This window comes from Nyctibius grandis, chromosome Z, assembly GCF_013368605.1.
Source record: "Nyctibius grandis isolate bNycGra1 chromosome Z, bNycGra1.pri, whole genome shotgun sequence".
Lineage (NCBI taxonomy): Eukaryota > Metazoa > Chordata > Aves > Nyctibiiformes > Nyctibiidae > Nyctibius > Nyctibius grandis.
The window spans coordinates 83,504,891-83,520,913 of NC_090695.1; the positions used below are offsets into that span (position 1 = coordinate 83,504,891).

At 40.6% G+C, this 16,023-nt stretch overlaps 1 protein-coding gene across 1 annotated transcript in view; it reads left to right on the forward strand.

Moving 5' to 3' along the window:
* Positions 1–15,723, forward strand: part of HAPLN1 (hyaluronan and proteoglycan link protein 1) — a 32,639-nt gene extending 16,916 nt beyond the window's left edge. Inside the window, exons 3-4 of the mRNA XM_068423661.1 lie at positions 7,538–7,840; positions 15,434–15,723. Of these exons, the coding sequence (XP_068279762.1) occupies positions 7,538–7,840; positions 15,434–15,723 (593 nt within the window). The remainder of the gene's footprint in view (positions 1–7,537; positions 7,841–15,433) is intronic.
* Positions 15,724–16,023: the final 300 nt, after the last annotated feature.

The following is a 16,023-nucleotide window of genomic DNA, read 5'->3' on the forward strand; positions in this document are numbered from 1 at the left end:
AAACAAAAGTTCATTAGCTGTCTGCTGTTAGAAGCGAGGAGGTTCCAGTACAAATGCTTCCTGCTGTGACAGGAGGGCTTGGGGAAGGGGAGATGCTGCTGGCTGTAGGGGCAGATGTACTGAAGCTCAGTACAAATACTTGTGCACATGCAAAGATCCACATTTGAAAGGCCATATTTGATGGTTACTAGAGTAAGAAAGCAATGAGAAGTCTTTTCTTTACTGCATACAATAGCACAACTGAAAAAAAGGAGATTTTTCTACCATTTTTTCTGTGACAGTTTTGTGATATAGCACCAGCCCACTGGATACGAGATCTGTCTCCCACCTCTAATATACACTGTCCTCTAGCCTATGCTGTTACTCTGAACAGTGTTTCCCTCTGAAGTATGCCATCTCCAGCCCACCCTGTGCAACTGCACCACTCCTCCGTGTTTTCCCCCACCTCCAAAATAAGGACATTCATAAGGACAGGAGAAATCATATTTCTTCAGCCAAGTATGTTCCAATCTCTGCTGAAAGGAAAGTTTATGTATTTCAACTAGGGTCTGGTTAACACAAGGAACAATGTCTTTTTAATGATTTTTGTGGGACAGGTGTCAAACTGTTCATTTCTGACATTATAGAGTGATGCTTCCTAAGAAGACAGGAAAATTTCATTTGTGAAGCTTCATGATAAAACATAAACTTTCAAGAAGTGAGAAAACACTAGTGAGTGTGTCAGTGTCAGTTCTGCTTATGGCAACTAAATCCAATGATTCTGGGTCTAAGTTTCATTGAAGTGTCCTTCTAAAATGACAATGATTAAGATGTACTTGTATTTACAGTGGACATATATAGTTGATGGAATGTATTCTTCTGCATGCACCTGTGCTTATTTTTTCACCTCATCTGCAGCTTTCTGCAGTGCTGGCTTTAGTTGCTGTTTCATGTATTTAGGTAATGCAGAACCGATAAAGGGAAAAAAAATCAATCTTTGCACAGAAATAAAAGTATATCAGCCCATCCTAACGTTCTACATCTGTTGTGAATAATAAGGTTAATCTCACAGCGGGAAGGATTTGCATCAATAGCCTGATGTCCTGAGATGGTGGCCCTAAGGATGTTAATTGGCAGCAAGATAAAACCATTTATATCCAGGAATGCCCGCTAGCAGTGCAAAACAGCTGATCTCTCCAATGTGAACTCACTGTACAAACAGTATAGCTTTGGCTAGGAGAAAGCGTGTTAATATATCAATATGAAAATAGTTGACCTCTGCCTCAGTGGACCTTTATTCTGCTCTGAATGTGGTAGTGTTTTATTCTTGTTAGACTTAAAAGCCTCCTGGGATTGTCATTAAATAAACTGTTCATAATAATTGGGTACTTTTAGCTTTGAAAAAACAGTGGAATTAGATTCAGTCTGTGTTTTTTTACATACCTTACATGTTTTTGGTATGTTTTCTTCACTATTTAATGCAGAACCACACCACTTTCCCCTTACACTAGCAAGACAGTGCTGTCTAGCAGCTAGAGCTCAGGACTAGGATTCGCTGCAGTACTTCACAACCACCAGCTTTAAGAACGATTCAATCATGTCATGATTATCACCCTGATGTAGCCTTAAGTACAAGGACTGGTCTAAGGGCAGGAGGATTGGGCTGGGCACAGTGGCTGCAAGAAATGTACTGCAGAGATCAGGACACAATTTTTTTGTTGGCCTTGTCACCAAAGCCATTTTCTCACTGAACTGGCCTTACTGTCCTCCTGCACATAAAATACGGATCATGAGTTTTACAGCCTTTATCAAATGTCCTGAGAGTTAAGAGCTTAACAAATTGAAAGGTCTCCTATGGCAGGTAGATACTGTTGCCTGAGTCGTAAACAAAGAAAGAATTCTCAGCTTACATTAAATTTTCTTTATGTTGGTGTTTTACTGCTCTACACTAAATTTTCTTTATGTTAGTGCTTTACTATTTTCCTTTCTTGTGAATCCTAGGCACTGTAATGAATCTCACTACATCAGGTTTGTGTGCTTCGGCTTCCCAGGCATGCAAAGCCTCCAACACTGGTTCTCACTTGTACTGCTCAGGCACAGATTTTGTGTATTGTTCCTTTGTGAGATTCATGGGCCAGGTGATAAAGAAAGTGGAACAAGGCTAAACTGCCAAAGGCAGATTTTTACTCTATTAGGGATTTTTTTTTATAGTTTCTGTCTTCAGGGAGAGGTGATAACTGAACACGGTAGTTTTGCAATACAGACTATAAAATAATTACTTTGTACCAGAAATATGCAAATCTAGATAAAGCCATTAAAAGTCTCTGTAGAAAGCTGCTTCTAGATAGAAGCTAACTCTTTGGGTGGCTCCACGTGAACCAAAAGTCCCACCAGGTTTTATGATCTTGCTTGGAGGTATGTTAGCCTTTATGTCCAAGACAGAGTCAGAAAAAGAACAGGCATCTCTTTAAAAAACAGACTTTCTAGTTCAAAACGGATCAAACAAATCCATAAGCTCCATGTAAACAGATTCTTCCAAATTGTCACAGCAATCATTTTCTAATCCAGTCATTTGCTCTAAAGTTGCATGTAAGCAATGGGGTATTCATAGCCAAAACCAAAATGAAACCAAGTCCATGCTCTCAACAGCAGGCAAAATCAGATTAACCTAATAACATATGTCATATTAGTTTCTTCTGTGTATTGGTGTTACATTCATACATAGAAAGCTATTTTAAATATCCTTTGCATGACAATCTGTTGTTCTCTCTGCTATAAAACTGATTTTATAGGGCACACTATTTGTGGGTGCCTAGAAGACGACAAAAAGTCTTGTAAAAGACACCGGGTGTTTGTCGAGTAAGTCACGACAGACCAGCGTAATTCCTTCTGTGACAGGGTAACAGGTCTTTGCAGACACAGCTGTGTTTGCAAGTGCTGTGAGAAGTGATACTTGAAAAATTGCAGGTGAAGTTAAAAGTTCAAATTAAAGCAGCAAAAAATTATCTGGAAATGATGACCTGAAAGGAAAATGCTAAAAGAATTAGGACTAACTAACCTAAGGAGAGCAAAGTAAGACAACAGTGTCCAAATTTTGATAAAGGCTGTAGAAAAATAAAGGAATAATCTGCGCCCAGGCCAGGAGAGTCTCGTTCGTATGTCTGTATTGGTCAGAAAAAAGCAACCTCACTGACAGCTTGGTTACGGGATGCCGTGGGCTGGAGGGACACCATCTCATGCTTCAGTTTCATTTTTAGGGAGGTTGATACCTGCTGACGGCTAGTGGCCCACCCAGGCTGTCTGTGCTGAATGACCGGGTATCTGACAGTCCTGTAGGGCAGAGAAATGGAGATAGAGTCTCAAGGAAAATGACGGACTTACCACTTGAATTTTAGAAATCCAGCATGGAAAATTTTGCCATCAAGTGTATGAACCTGCCAGCATAAAACTGTACCCTACAGTATAGTATATAGCAAACCCTACTGTTACCCTGTGTTTACACTGGCTACAAGAAGACTTACATTTCTGTTCGGGCTAGAACTCAAGGAAGCCCATTTCTTTACTCTGGCTGTGAAAAGACCTTTTTTTCCATATGGGTCAACAGAAATTTGTGTTATTTTGTTCTGTGTGTAAATACTCTTAAAACTGCTGATTGTGTATGGTGCTGGCTTAATAGACACCCGTAAATTGTTACACAAGTTGAGCTTTCTAAGATTATTTCATCACCATGTTGTCTTGGGTAACCATTACAGCTCCTTGCACTGACAGTGTGTCTGTAGTGACTGAATTTTAGGGATTACCTGCACATAAGACCCTGATATACAAATAGCTTACAGAGGACACACAGATACCATCTATTTGCATTCCATAAAAACCACAGTAACTGAAGCAGAGTTGTACATTTGCGTAATTGAATGTAAGGCTTTCATGGAAGTACAGGTGTGCATATGGGGAGGATATGTTACACATCCACTTCTTATGTTCCGTTTTGGTAGAAATCCTAATTTCCATTACAACAGTCATTTTCTGTGATTACGTTGTCACGGGTGCATACAGCAAGCCTCACCCGGCCCTCCTCTTTCACTAACAGATTTGTTCTCCACTGAATTGATGCGTCTCAGGTTCTTTCTCTCTTGCTTGGAGGAAAGGAGGTCCTGCCCTGGGAGCAGGACCTGTTCCAGAAAACAGCGTGTTTGAGAGAGGAACCACACTATAAAGTCTATATTGTAAATTAATATTCCCCATTCAGGCTCCACAAGTGTCTCAGCTGCTTCCTTAGGGTAGGGAGCCGAATCACTGAGATCAGGTTAAGGCTCCCCAGCTCAGTCTTCCCACAAACTAACCAGACTTTGACCACCTGAGGCTGGAAGTTTTCATCTTCCTCCATTTTCTAAGCTGAACTTGTTAAGATTTGGAAGCGGGTGTTTTGTCTAGTGGTAAAGTTGGAGTCAGGCGCTTAGATTCAGTCTGTAGATTGGGAACAGCAACAAGCCTCAGGACAGCTTTTGTCCGTTCAAGAACAGATGGGATGGATTATCTTTTGACGGGTTATAAAAGCCAAGACTGAAGAAGATGCTTTGCAATTAACTACAGTTCAGCACTGCTAAATTGTAACAGAGGGAAGGTGAATAGTAAGATCTAACCATGAATTTCAGCTAGGTTTGATAGGGAAATTGAGAAGAAAAAAAATATTAACAAAGATGCAAGATAATGCAAAGCTACACAAAACACATGCCCAGTCAGTTTTGCTCTACAAAATCACCAATGGCCACCCCCATCTGCAGAGTGAAATTAATGCTAATCAGTTGCAGGCTTGTACTGTAGATGAACTCAAACAAGAATCAGCTTCTATGCAGTCCCCCCGAATATAGCCCAAAGCTAATGTTACAGTTTTGTGCATATTTATGTTATTAAAACATTATGTCCCAAACTGTCAAACTCAAATAGATTCATAACAAATTTACATACTTATTTAATCCCTTTTAAAAAGTGATTTTGGAAACCTTAAGGAATCAAATCTGTTTGAGTAGTTTCCGATTAATTGTTGCTCAGTTTTTAAAAGTATGTAAGTTTAGGTCTTGAGAAAAAAATACCCACCTCTGATGATTTTAGGGGTTTTTTTACAGGTATATGCAAACCAGACACATGTACTGGACAAGGAGTTGGTTGTCTGGGGAAATGTAGTTCTGGAAAAGCAATAAGTATTGGATTTCTAATAAAGTAATAAAGCTTGGACTCCTCTGACATTTGCTGCATTTTTATTATAGCCAGGGATGTTTCTATCCATTAGCACTGAGGGGGAACAAATAATTTTTTAAAAGAGGAGAGGAGGAGGAAGGAAAAACAGAGATCCAGAAAAATATGAAACAGCTACAGCTTCTTGTTTATGAAGTTACAGTTTACAGCACATGTTGTATTACATTACATTAATGCTTTATAGTTCAGAACAGCTAATAACTGAAATGCCCTTTAACAAAAGCTTTACAAACGGAAAGAACATTAGCAGACTCTCTTGTTAATTGCTAAAGGAGAGCAAAATATTGTTTATTATTACCTTGCCAAGTTTACATTTGCATGCTTTATTTTCTTGGACCAAGTCACTGAGGTTTAGTAATACCAAAGATTTTACTTAACAAAAATAACACTTCTTGGACAATAGATGGGCAAGGGAGAGAAGGGAAGGAGAGGAGATGTTAAGATTCTGGTGGAATAGACACCAAAGTGGGTTTGAATGTTTGTAAAGAAGAACGGCTTCATTGCATGATGACAGTCTTGCATGTTCATAATGTAATTTCGCTATCCTATGCTACGTTGCCCCAGGGACAAGGAACTTATTGTAGGCGGAAGAGTTCATCAGCAGGGAGAAAGTACAAAGAAAGATGGATGTTTATACCAGTGTAAAGTTTTTGGCTCATCTCATGAGTTATCTTGTCTGCATCCTACAGCACTTAGTTCTACAGAGATGTTTGAGAATTAACATTACGAGCTGGATCTTCTCTGATGTTGTTTTATTTCAGCTTATTATGAGATTGGGCTAAAGCCAACACTAAAATTTAGATCTGAGTTAAGTTTCCAAACCCTGCCAAAGGTTAGGGTGGTCTGATTCAAACTTTTGTTTCAAGTCTCTCTCTTCTCTTTTATCAGAGCCACATAGGGAGGTGATTCTTCAGCATCTTCTGAAACATCTTTCATGCTTCAAGAAGTAACATTTAACTACAGATCTTTTTCATAAAACAAGCAGAGAATGTACTTTGGAAAAATCTGCCAGCTAACAGCAATGACTTTGATTAAATGTTGCTGCTGAAACAATTCTGGAGGCGTCCCCACGTTTTGCATCTCTGCTTGGATGTCCCGGTTATGAGAAGGTCTCTCTACCATACCTGTCTGCAATGGCTCACCACCACTGAGCAACAGACAGGCCTTTGGGCTGGCCTGTGGCTGGTCCTCAGGGGTGGAAGGAAGCATTTGGTAGACCTATGCTCCTTGCACAGTGGCCCTCCAGCAAGCATCCTTCGGTTAAACCATCAGTTCTTTGGCAGCTATAGAGGTAGTGAGGGAAGGTGCCATCTCACATGGCTCCCTACTTGGGCTATCTTGCGTTGCCGCGTGCTGTGTGCTACATGGCTCACCATCTGTAATTGGGGAAACGTGCTCCCTGATGCCCTGTGTGAGGAGCTCTTCCTCCTTGAGTGGTGACAAACTGCCAAAAAACAGCTGGGAAGTAGCAGAAAAGTCTCCCTAAAACCACACACAACTTCACTGATTTTATTTCCCTATAGATTTCCTACTTTAAGACCTCAGGACTCTAAAATTATGCCTCCTACCAGTCTAGCCTTGAAACGTTGTTATTAAGCCGGGCATGAAATACCTTCCTGTTCCTAGGATAATGTGAAATAACATAAAAACAAACAAACAAAAAACCAACTGTCTTGAACCTCTCAGGAAATCTTGGCAAGAGTCCATGCAAAGAACATAGCACTCTTTTATGTCAATCAAAACATTTCATTTTAATGTCTATGTGTAAAAAGAAATAGTTCATATACCTCTGTACTACAATTTCTTCTTTCTAAATGACTCCCAGAAAATCCCCAAATCCCATCCCACAAAAAAAAAAAAAAAGAATTGGTCTGGGTTTTAATTTACTTTTTTTCAAATGAGAAATTGATCTTACATCTGATAAACTGGAATTTTCTGATTGAAAGCATGTAGTTGCAAAATTTCAGGCAGCTCTGGTCATCTTTAAGCACTCTCAGAGTACACAAGGGTGAGATCACGGTGGGGACAGCAAAGCAACGTGCAAAGCTAGCACCATTCCCATTGGAAAGGGATGAGGTTACGGAGAGAGGGGCCGGCTAGGTAAGGCGGCAGCCCTATCCCCTTCTCAATCCTAATGGCTGATGTGCTGACAGTGTGGTTTTCCCCATAAATAAAACAACTTAACAGTCTGACACACATCATGGAGTTAACCTTTATTTCTCCTTCTGGTGACAGTAAATGCCGTTTGCCTTTCTGCTGCTCTTTCGGTGCCCAGTAACGCACCCTCTTTCTACCGCTTCAGGTGTTGTATTCCCTTACTCTCCACGGCTGGGTCGTTACAACTTAAACTTCCACGAGGCTCAGCGAGCATGTCTGGACCAAGACTCTGTTATCGCCTCCTTTGACCAGCTCTACGATGCCTGGAGATCAGGGCTGGACTGGTGTAATGCCGGCTGGCTCAGCGATGGCTCCGTGCAGTACCCCATCACCAAGCCCAGGGAGCCGTGTGGAGGGAAGAACACAGTGCCTGGGGTCAGGAATTACGGGTTCTGGGATAAAGATAAAAGCCGATATGATGTTTTCTGCTTTACTTCAAACTTCAACGGTAAGAGCCTTCTTCGCCCCTGCCCTGACTGTTTCTGTGCTTAGGAAAGAAACTCCAATGGCAGCAAGTGATATTTGATTTGTCAAAGCTTATGTTAGGCTTGGAAAATGTTATTGTTGAATTTACAAGGACACATGCGCAGAGTAAAGTTGTCTTTGCCACATGTTCATGTAGATCGTTTTTACAACTCAGAACTTGTATTGGCAGGAGTTTCTAATATCTCCACTTTCACCCCGTTAAAATTCGTATGTTCTCTTTTAATGTTGATATATGCCCAGTTTATTTCAGCTAAAGTGATGAAGAAATCTGTGATTCACTAATGGAGCTGTCCTGTTGAATTCAATTATAATTACGATGTTTTATAACTTAAACATATCACCAAAACAAAACTCTGATCACCACTTTGTCTATGCTGTTGTGTCAGTCAGCTCCTGCTCATGTACCAGGTCTAATATCACAGAATCACAGAATCACTCAGGTTGGAAGAGCCCTCTGGGATCATCAAGTCCAACCATTGCCCTGACACCACCATGTCAACTAGACCATGGCACTAAGTGCCATGTCCAGTCTTTTCTTAAACACCTCCAGAGATGGGGACTCCACCACCTCCCTGGGCAGCCCCTTCCAATGTCTAACGACCCTTTCTGAGAAGAAATGCTCCCTAATGTCTAACCTGAACCTCCCCTGGCAAAGCTTGAGGCTAATGACTAATACTTCCTTATCAGCAAAGCTATTTCTAGCTTTTATGCCTAATAATTTAGATTCCCAATCTTAGTACACTGCCAAAACCCTGTTCACTTTTGCTCTGAGCTTGTTCTGCTCTAAACCTTATTTTAGCAACTGCAAGCTTTTTTGCTATTAGTAGATGTTACTTTAGGTACGAAATGACTTGACCTCAGCTTGCTGTCATTTCAGGTTTAATCTAGTGGCTGAGAAGGATTTAGAAAGCGTGGCTGTGAATGAGAGGAATGCTGCAAGTGAACATGTGCAAAATGAGTCTACAATCCACTACAGCATCATACTTGTGGATAATTCCTATGCAACTTTGCACATGTTTGGCTTTCGGCCCACCCAGACCAAGGAGTATGGCCTTTTTTGTTTATGCACAGATCGCTTATCCACAATGAAGCATTTTTGTCCCACAGCACACCAAAAAATAAACATAAGCCTTGCTCTCAGAAGAGTGCTCGAGTGCTAAGTCTGCTCCGGCCTCTCAAAAAACCCCCAAATTCTCAAACCAACAGTATTAAATTATGCTGGATGTGGTCTGAAACAAAAGTTTAGCTGATTTTTATCATGCTGCATCATTCCATGAAATGCTGGCTCATTTTTTTCTTGCTTCATTTATCCAAGGTGAAATCTTATGTGAGCTCATCTCTTATATGCAGATTTAACCCTGTGCTATAGAAACAGCACTGAGGAATAAAATAAACAAGGAAAAAGAATTAAAATGTGATAGCTGCACTATTACAGTGCTTGCAGAGTAAATGTTTGTGACTACTGGTCACTAATCACCACTCTTTTCCACACTAGCAGCTGGACAGTATCTCCTAAGGAATGAGGAAAAATCATTTATGGGAAAAAGAATGTACTGACAGATAAACTTTGTCTGTGCATTGATACAGCAAGAGAGAGAAAAAGGGAGAAAGAGGAATGGGGTAAGGTGAGGATAAGGTATGCAGGGAGTAGAGAAATCAGAGACAAGGCACTGAAATGAATCTCATCCTTGGTGAGTCTGTTAAACTGACCTGCAAAACAGAATACTACACAGCAATAGGATGATGTACAGAGCTGAGCACCATCTTTTCTGGTTCCTTACGGCTCAGTGCCACGTAAGTCTCTCAAGGTGTCAGCAGAAAATCTGGACTTCTGCTTCTCTCAGCATCCATTTCCTCAACCAGCAACTCACCAGGTTACATTGTCCTCACATGTCCCTACTGTGTTCTCTACTATTCACGTTCCAAGCTTACCTTAATACCCACAATAAACCCAGTCACTCTCCCAAAATGCCAGCTCCCTATTTTCAGCTCAACACTCCAGATAGCTCATGTACACTTCACAGCATATGTTAGCTTTCTCACTGTAAAGGGAAAAGCTTGTAACAACCCATTTTGCCACCAGGTTGCAATTGCCAAAGATAGTGGCTATGGGCAAAGAGCTATTTCTGCAACACCCAATATTGGTTCTCTCAGCTCAGCAACAGCCAAGGAAAACGAGAAGTGGTTAGGACACCATGCATTTCCAGCGGTGGCAGTGACTGCTGGAGTCTCCTGATGGTGTGAAACAGAAAAGCCTTCAGCTTTATGTCAGGGAGCTGGAAAAATGCCAAGGGCCCCAGGATCAGGGGAGTGTAAGGCGAGCTAAGAAAAAAAATAATCTCAAAGAGCATCAGTTGTGGGAGCTTCTGTGAAGAGAGAGGGTGAATGAGGTTTAAATTTCTGATAAGTGGGTTCTTTTTAGGAAAAGAAATACCCCAAATACATGATGATCTCAGGGATCATTTAAAAAAAAGGGGGGGGGGGATGGTTGTTCAATTTTAAATAGTTTAGCAATCAAATCTGAGAAGTCTTTCTCTAAAATACATACAAAGCTTGGTTTTTACCTGAAGAAGAGTACAAACCAGTAAAATTACATTCAGCCATTCAGGTGGAAAATGAACACATACTCAATGCAGTGAGTTCAAACCCAGGTTCAGTGTTTTCACTCTGGAACTGTTGGATCCCGTCTGTGATGAGCTGAAAATACTGGTAAAAAACAATTTTTTTTTATACCACTAGTGAAGAATTCTACTGCATTCCTGTTACCTGCAGAGGGAAATTGTTTTAGCAAAGTTTATCTGCAGTGCAATATAAAATAATCTTAGTACTTTGTGAAATGACTCTCTGCAGTGTCTGTTCTTCGACTAGTATAAGTGCAATAGTTGAACATTTTGTTCTGCCTGTAGAACTGCTTCATACTGAAATCATTGTTGGTTCGTAGAAGAGCTGTTCATGTTCTGTGTCTGTGCAGGCAAAGCCAAAAACCTGAAAATGTTTCATACACTCTGTAAATAGTAGTACCAGCAATTTAACAGTTTATAAGAGTATATAGTGATGTGTTTCATAAAACGATGCAAAAAGTAGCATTAGCATAATGCTATCCATTAAATCCATCAGATATTATGAAATAACATAATTTTTTTGCCTACATAGAGATAACTATTGTATGGCAACATGTTTCCCAACCTGCTTTTACATTATTCATGTTGATAAAGGCGATTGAAAAGGAATATGCACAAGTGGGAAATATCTAAGCTAAATTTGGAAATTCCATGTTGGAATTTCCTGATCTCTGTGTGCTCATCTCCACTCCCTCACAGCCGATTTCTCCTCTGCTTTTCCTTCACAATAGGAGCCACTTTACTCCATGTTCTCTTTAGAAAAGATAAAGATTCCTGCCCCATGTGGTGGGGCAATTTGCCATGATCCAAAGATTTGCAAGGGCTGCAGACCACCTCCCTTTCTCTTCCATCCTCGCCCCAAGGAATGGGCATGCTCCTCTTCCATACATTCCCTCTATAAGGTAAATTTGGGCTTCTACACACCAATTCAGGGGAATAAATGCAGCTAAATCCTTTTGTGGCAGTCTTCCCCACAGAGCCCAAAAGGCACAGGACAAAGAACATATGATGGTATAGCTGAGTGGTTATTCTTTGCTTAATTTCAAAGGGTTTCTGAAGGAGAACAGTGAGTTTCTCAAAGAAAAAGAACATGGGAATCTTTTGCACTGAGAAGTGTTAAGTGAGCTAAATATAAACATATCTATCTAGCTAAACATAGCTAAATATACCTCTATAATTAAGCATTTTTAAAGAAAAAGTACATAAGTAGAGCTTGTATCACACTTTCTGCTCATTAACTTTTTGTTATTTACTTTGCACACAGAACCACAATGCATAATTGATTTGTTGTCAGCTCTAGCAAAATCAAGTAAAAATCTCAGTTAATAAACTTAAAAATACAAAGACTAAATTTTAAGGATCATGTTAAAGGTGCAGCTGTGAACCACGTGTTTATTACAGCAATGCATGTGATGATAATCTAACCACCTCCACCATTTAAACGGCAGAAAGGCACAGAAAGTCATCTCTGAGTAACACATACTGACTGCTTATTTGACCATTTCAGAATATATTATCGCTGGGAACATGTAGCCGTTGTTCCACAAAGAGAAACAAACCTCCCCAAAAGAACATTTCGTAACCTTTCTTGGAAGTGGTTGCTTCTGAGTCACCAGATTCACTGCTGATATTAGGGGGTGCTGGAAAAGGATTTAAAAAAATTACTTCCACATCACGAATTTCTAACATGTTCTTCAATTTTGAGGAACAATGGCCTCTCTCAACCATTTAGTATTGCTACAAGATACACTGAACCGTGTCTGCTGAGGAGATGACAGGGTCTACGTGTTGTGCAAGCTACAGATACACCCCGCTGGCTGCTGAGAATGCCTTTTATGGCCGTATGAAACCACAAATTAGACCAGTTTGCTCTTTGCGCAGTAAAACAACTCAACTGACTCCTGTGGTCATAAGCTTTTCGGCTTACACGTCGATCGCTGGCTGGAAAGGCAGTCCTGCACTCAGTGGTCCTCCTACATGTGCTGCCACCCACCAGGCAGACCTCACTGCTCAGCTGCCCCTGCACGGCATCGAAGCCACGGGGATGAGCAAACGCCTGCCCCAGCAAGCCAGGAACCTGCCAGGAGCAGTGTTAGGGCTGAGCCCAAGTGCTTAGATACTCTATGGCTGGCTGCACGTGGATGCATCCTCTCTGGGCGCTCCACCAAGAGCCCTCTTTTGAAGGCATTGCATTAACACTTCCATGCAGAAAATAGCAAATGAGGTGGTTCTGCCATGCTGTGCCTCTGAAGATGATGGCCCACTGTCCACTACACCCAGCTGCAGTATAAAATCTTAGTCTTAAATTTCTGAATTTAGAGCTGAGCTTGGAAAAATCTCCAAGGGTGGTGCATCCCTCAAACTCCCACAGTCACAAGGGCGTAGGGTATTTAGGTCAAGCGCTCAAGCTTTCCTCTTTAAGCTGTTCTGTTACATGCAAAAGATTAAAATAGCTATTATAGATGAGGTTTGATTGGGTTTGCATAAACCCTCTGCTCCGTGATTTGGATGTGAGAAGTCAAATCAAGCACGCTCATCCTCAGTAGGAGTGACCCAACTACCAGATATTAATGAGAGACAGACAATTAATGCCTCCCTCTCACAGAATCACACAGAATCACAGAATCAATCAGGTTGGAAGAGCCCTCTGGGATCATCGAGTCCAACCATTGCCCTGACACCACCATGTCAACTAGACCATGGCACTCCTTCCACATAAATTAATAAATACTAAGATTGAGAAGTTAGGAACCCTTCTAACCTATTAGCAGGGGAAAAACAGCAAATCTCTACTGAGTTTATTAACAGAATTTTATTTAATCAGACATTCTGGACACACATTGCACCCCTGTGGGGTTTACTATTAAAGTTCTCCCATTTAAGGAAGGGGCAGAGTATAGGAGTTTTTATTATTGATGTCATATGTCAAAAGCCTGACCTTACTGCAAATCCCTAGGAAATTACATTCCATTGACATATGGTTTGAAGAGCAACTAATAAGCTAGGTGAAGTTTACACACTGTCAGTCCAAATCCCTGTTCCCATAAGTCTGAAATCCTGTTCGCTTTTGAGAAACCTCTTAATAACATAGTAGGAAGAGGTTTCCACTTAATAAACACTCTCTTTAACAACACGCTGTAAATGTTCTCTACTTGCTGAAATGGAGTTAAGAAAGCATTTTAGAAAGGGGTCGGTTATCTACTCTCAACAGTTTTCTGTGGAAATACTATAGATACTGTCTCTGACAGCTGTGGTGAAATCTTTTATAAGTTTCTTCACCACAGCTGCAATGTGAATGCCTTTTTTTTTTTTTAATGTTCTTGTCATGGTGTACAATTTCCAAGCTTTACACAGAGTTAATTCAATTTTCTTTATATTGTCATCTGACCTGACATTTCTTCTACTTAGAGAAGAGCTATGTGGTTTTTGCAGGGATCTGGAACTGACATAACTCTTCATCTTGCTCGCTGCTTTTTCTTCACCAAGAAAGTATTCTGAAACTGAGCAGAATTCTGTTTCTGTGTTTGCCTGTTTTTTTATTAGGAATAAAAAGTATATTATTCTGGAGTACATTCTTAATTAAGAATTAGAGAGCGTACTCTGTAATTAGAAGATCTCCACATGAATAAATTCCTTTGTTTTTCAGGTAACTTGCCTTTTACAGGACAGTCAGATTGAAAAGTTGTGAATTTATTTGGAAATTATTATTCCTTCAAATAAACACTATTATTCTACAATCTATTTCTACCTCACACTTGGTTAATTGTCAAATCAGTGGTGATAAATAACCCTAAGTATAAGGAGTGAAACGCTTACCATGAATTTATGTTGCCTTGATAAATGAAATTAATGTTAGTACTATTGCTGCTTATGGATTGGTAGGGGAGACTTCCTTTTTGAGCTTTACTTGCTGGCATGTGTTTTCATTACCTTGAGACAGAGGCACATGTTTCTTAGCAGCGCTATCAGTTCAATGCCGTCGTACGCTGAGGATATACCCTTTGATGCCTAAAGAGAAACAGAGCTGCAGAACTGCTGCGCGTGGTTTTGACGCTGCTAATGAAGACTTACGACAAGCATGGTTTTGATCTACCACAGGCTCAAACTCCGCTTCTGAGAAGCTGTGCAATATCTCGGCTTTCTTACAGGAAAAAAAATAAAAATTGTGCTTGTACTTGATCAGAAACAAGGTCACTGCCTTGTCAGAGAGTAAAACTGCACGTGTTACTCAAGCCACCCTCACCCAAGTGCTATCAAAGGCCAGATCTTGCTACGCCATGCTTCTGAGGGGACAACTCGTAAGGGTTTTAAGCTGATGCTGGGAGCGTGATGCAGAAGTGCACTGCTTTGGATGTTTAACTCATCGCCCTTCTCTGACAGTAACCTACAGCTGCATGAGCTCTGCTTTGCCTGAAATCTGTGGGGTTCCTCAGACATGTGACTGGATTGTCATTGGCACCTTGTTGCGAAATGCATCTGGCACCATAAAGCCAGATGCAGAACAGGTGCCCTCCTCCGAATCCCTGGGTGTCTTCCATCATCCCTGTCCCCCGACCTTTTTCCTGCTGTTTTTCTGCCTCTGAGGATGAATATGCATTGCAACAGTTCAGTTACTACTGAAAGCAAGTGAGGGTGGGGATGCCATGCTGTGCTAAGTTAGAAGAAATAAATATAGTTCTACTTTCTTTTGTTCAAATAGCCTGTTTTCTCTACTTGCCTTTTTTTTTTTTTAGTGCCAGTATTTATCAACTTACTATACAAATAATTAAGATATTTTTAACAGTGCAACGAGCAAATTTCACAGTCCCAAAACAACCACTATTTGATATGATTCTGCAGTGGAACATCCCCATTTCTCCTCAAACCACCTTTATAGTACCACATCATCTTAACCATGTCATTAATGACCCCTTTTTCCTTCTTTCTTTTACTAGGTCGCTTTTACTACCTAATTCACCCGACCAAGCTGACCTACGATGAAGCCGTTCAGGCGTGCTTGAAGGACGGAGCTCAGATCGCTAAAGTTGGCCAGATATTTGCTGCCTGGAAGCTCCTGGGGTACGATCGGTGCGATGCCGGCTGGCTGGCTGACGGTAGCGTCCGCTACCCAATCTCCAGGCCAAGGAAACGCTGCAGCCCTAGCGAAGCAGCGGTTCGCTTTGTAGGCTTCCCTGATAAAAAGCACAAGCTGTATGGTGTCTACTGTTTCAGAGCATACAACTGAAAAAACCTAGAGCACAAAAGTTTTAAATTCATTAAGAACATGTGAAAGATTTCTTTTCGATATGAACTCATGCAAGTTACCAAAACTGTGATAAAACTTTTTTACTTACTGTAAAGAGTCATTTTCATAAACCCAACTCATTAATTTTTTTTGTTTGTTTTCATATATTTTTGTAAAAGTATCATTCCATAGATATTTTAAATTAATATAATTTAATGGATGCTCTAGGTAAGGAAGTTTTAGAGCCAAATTCTTTAAGCTACATCTTCCCAGCAAAATATACTTTTCGTGAATGGGGCA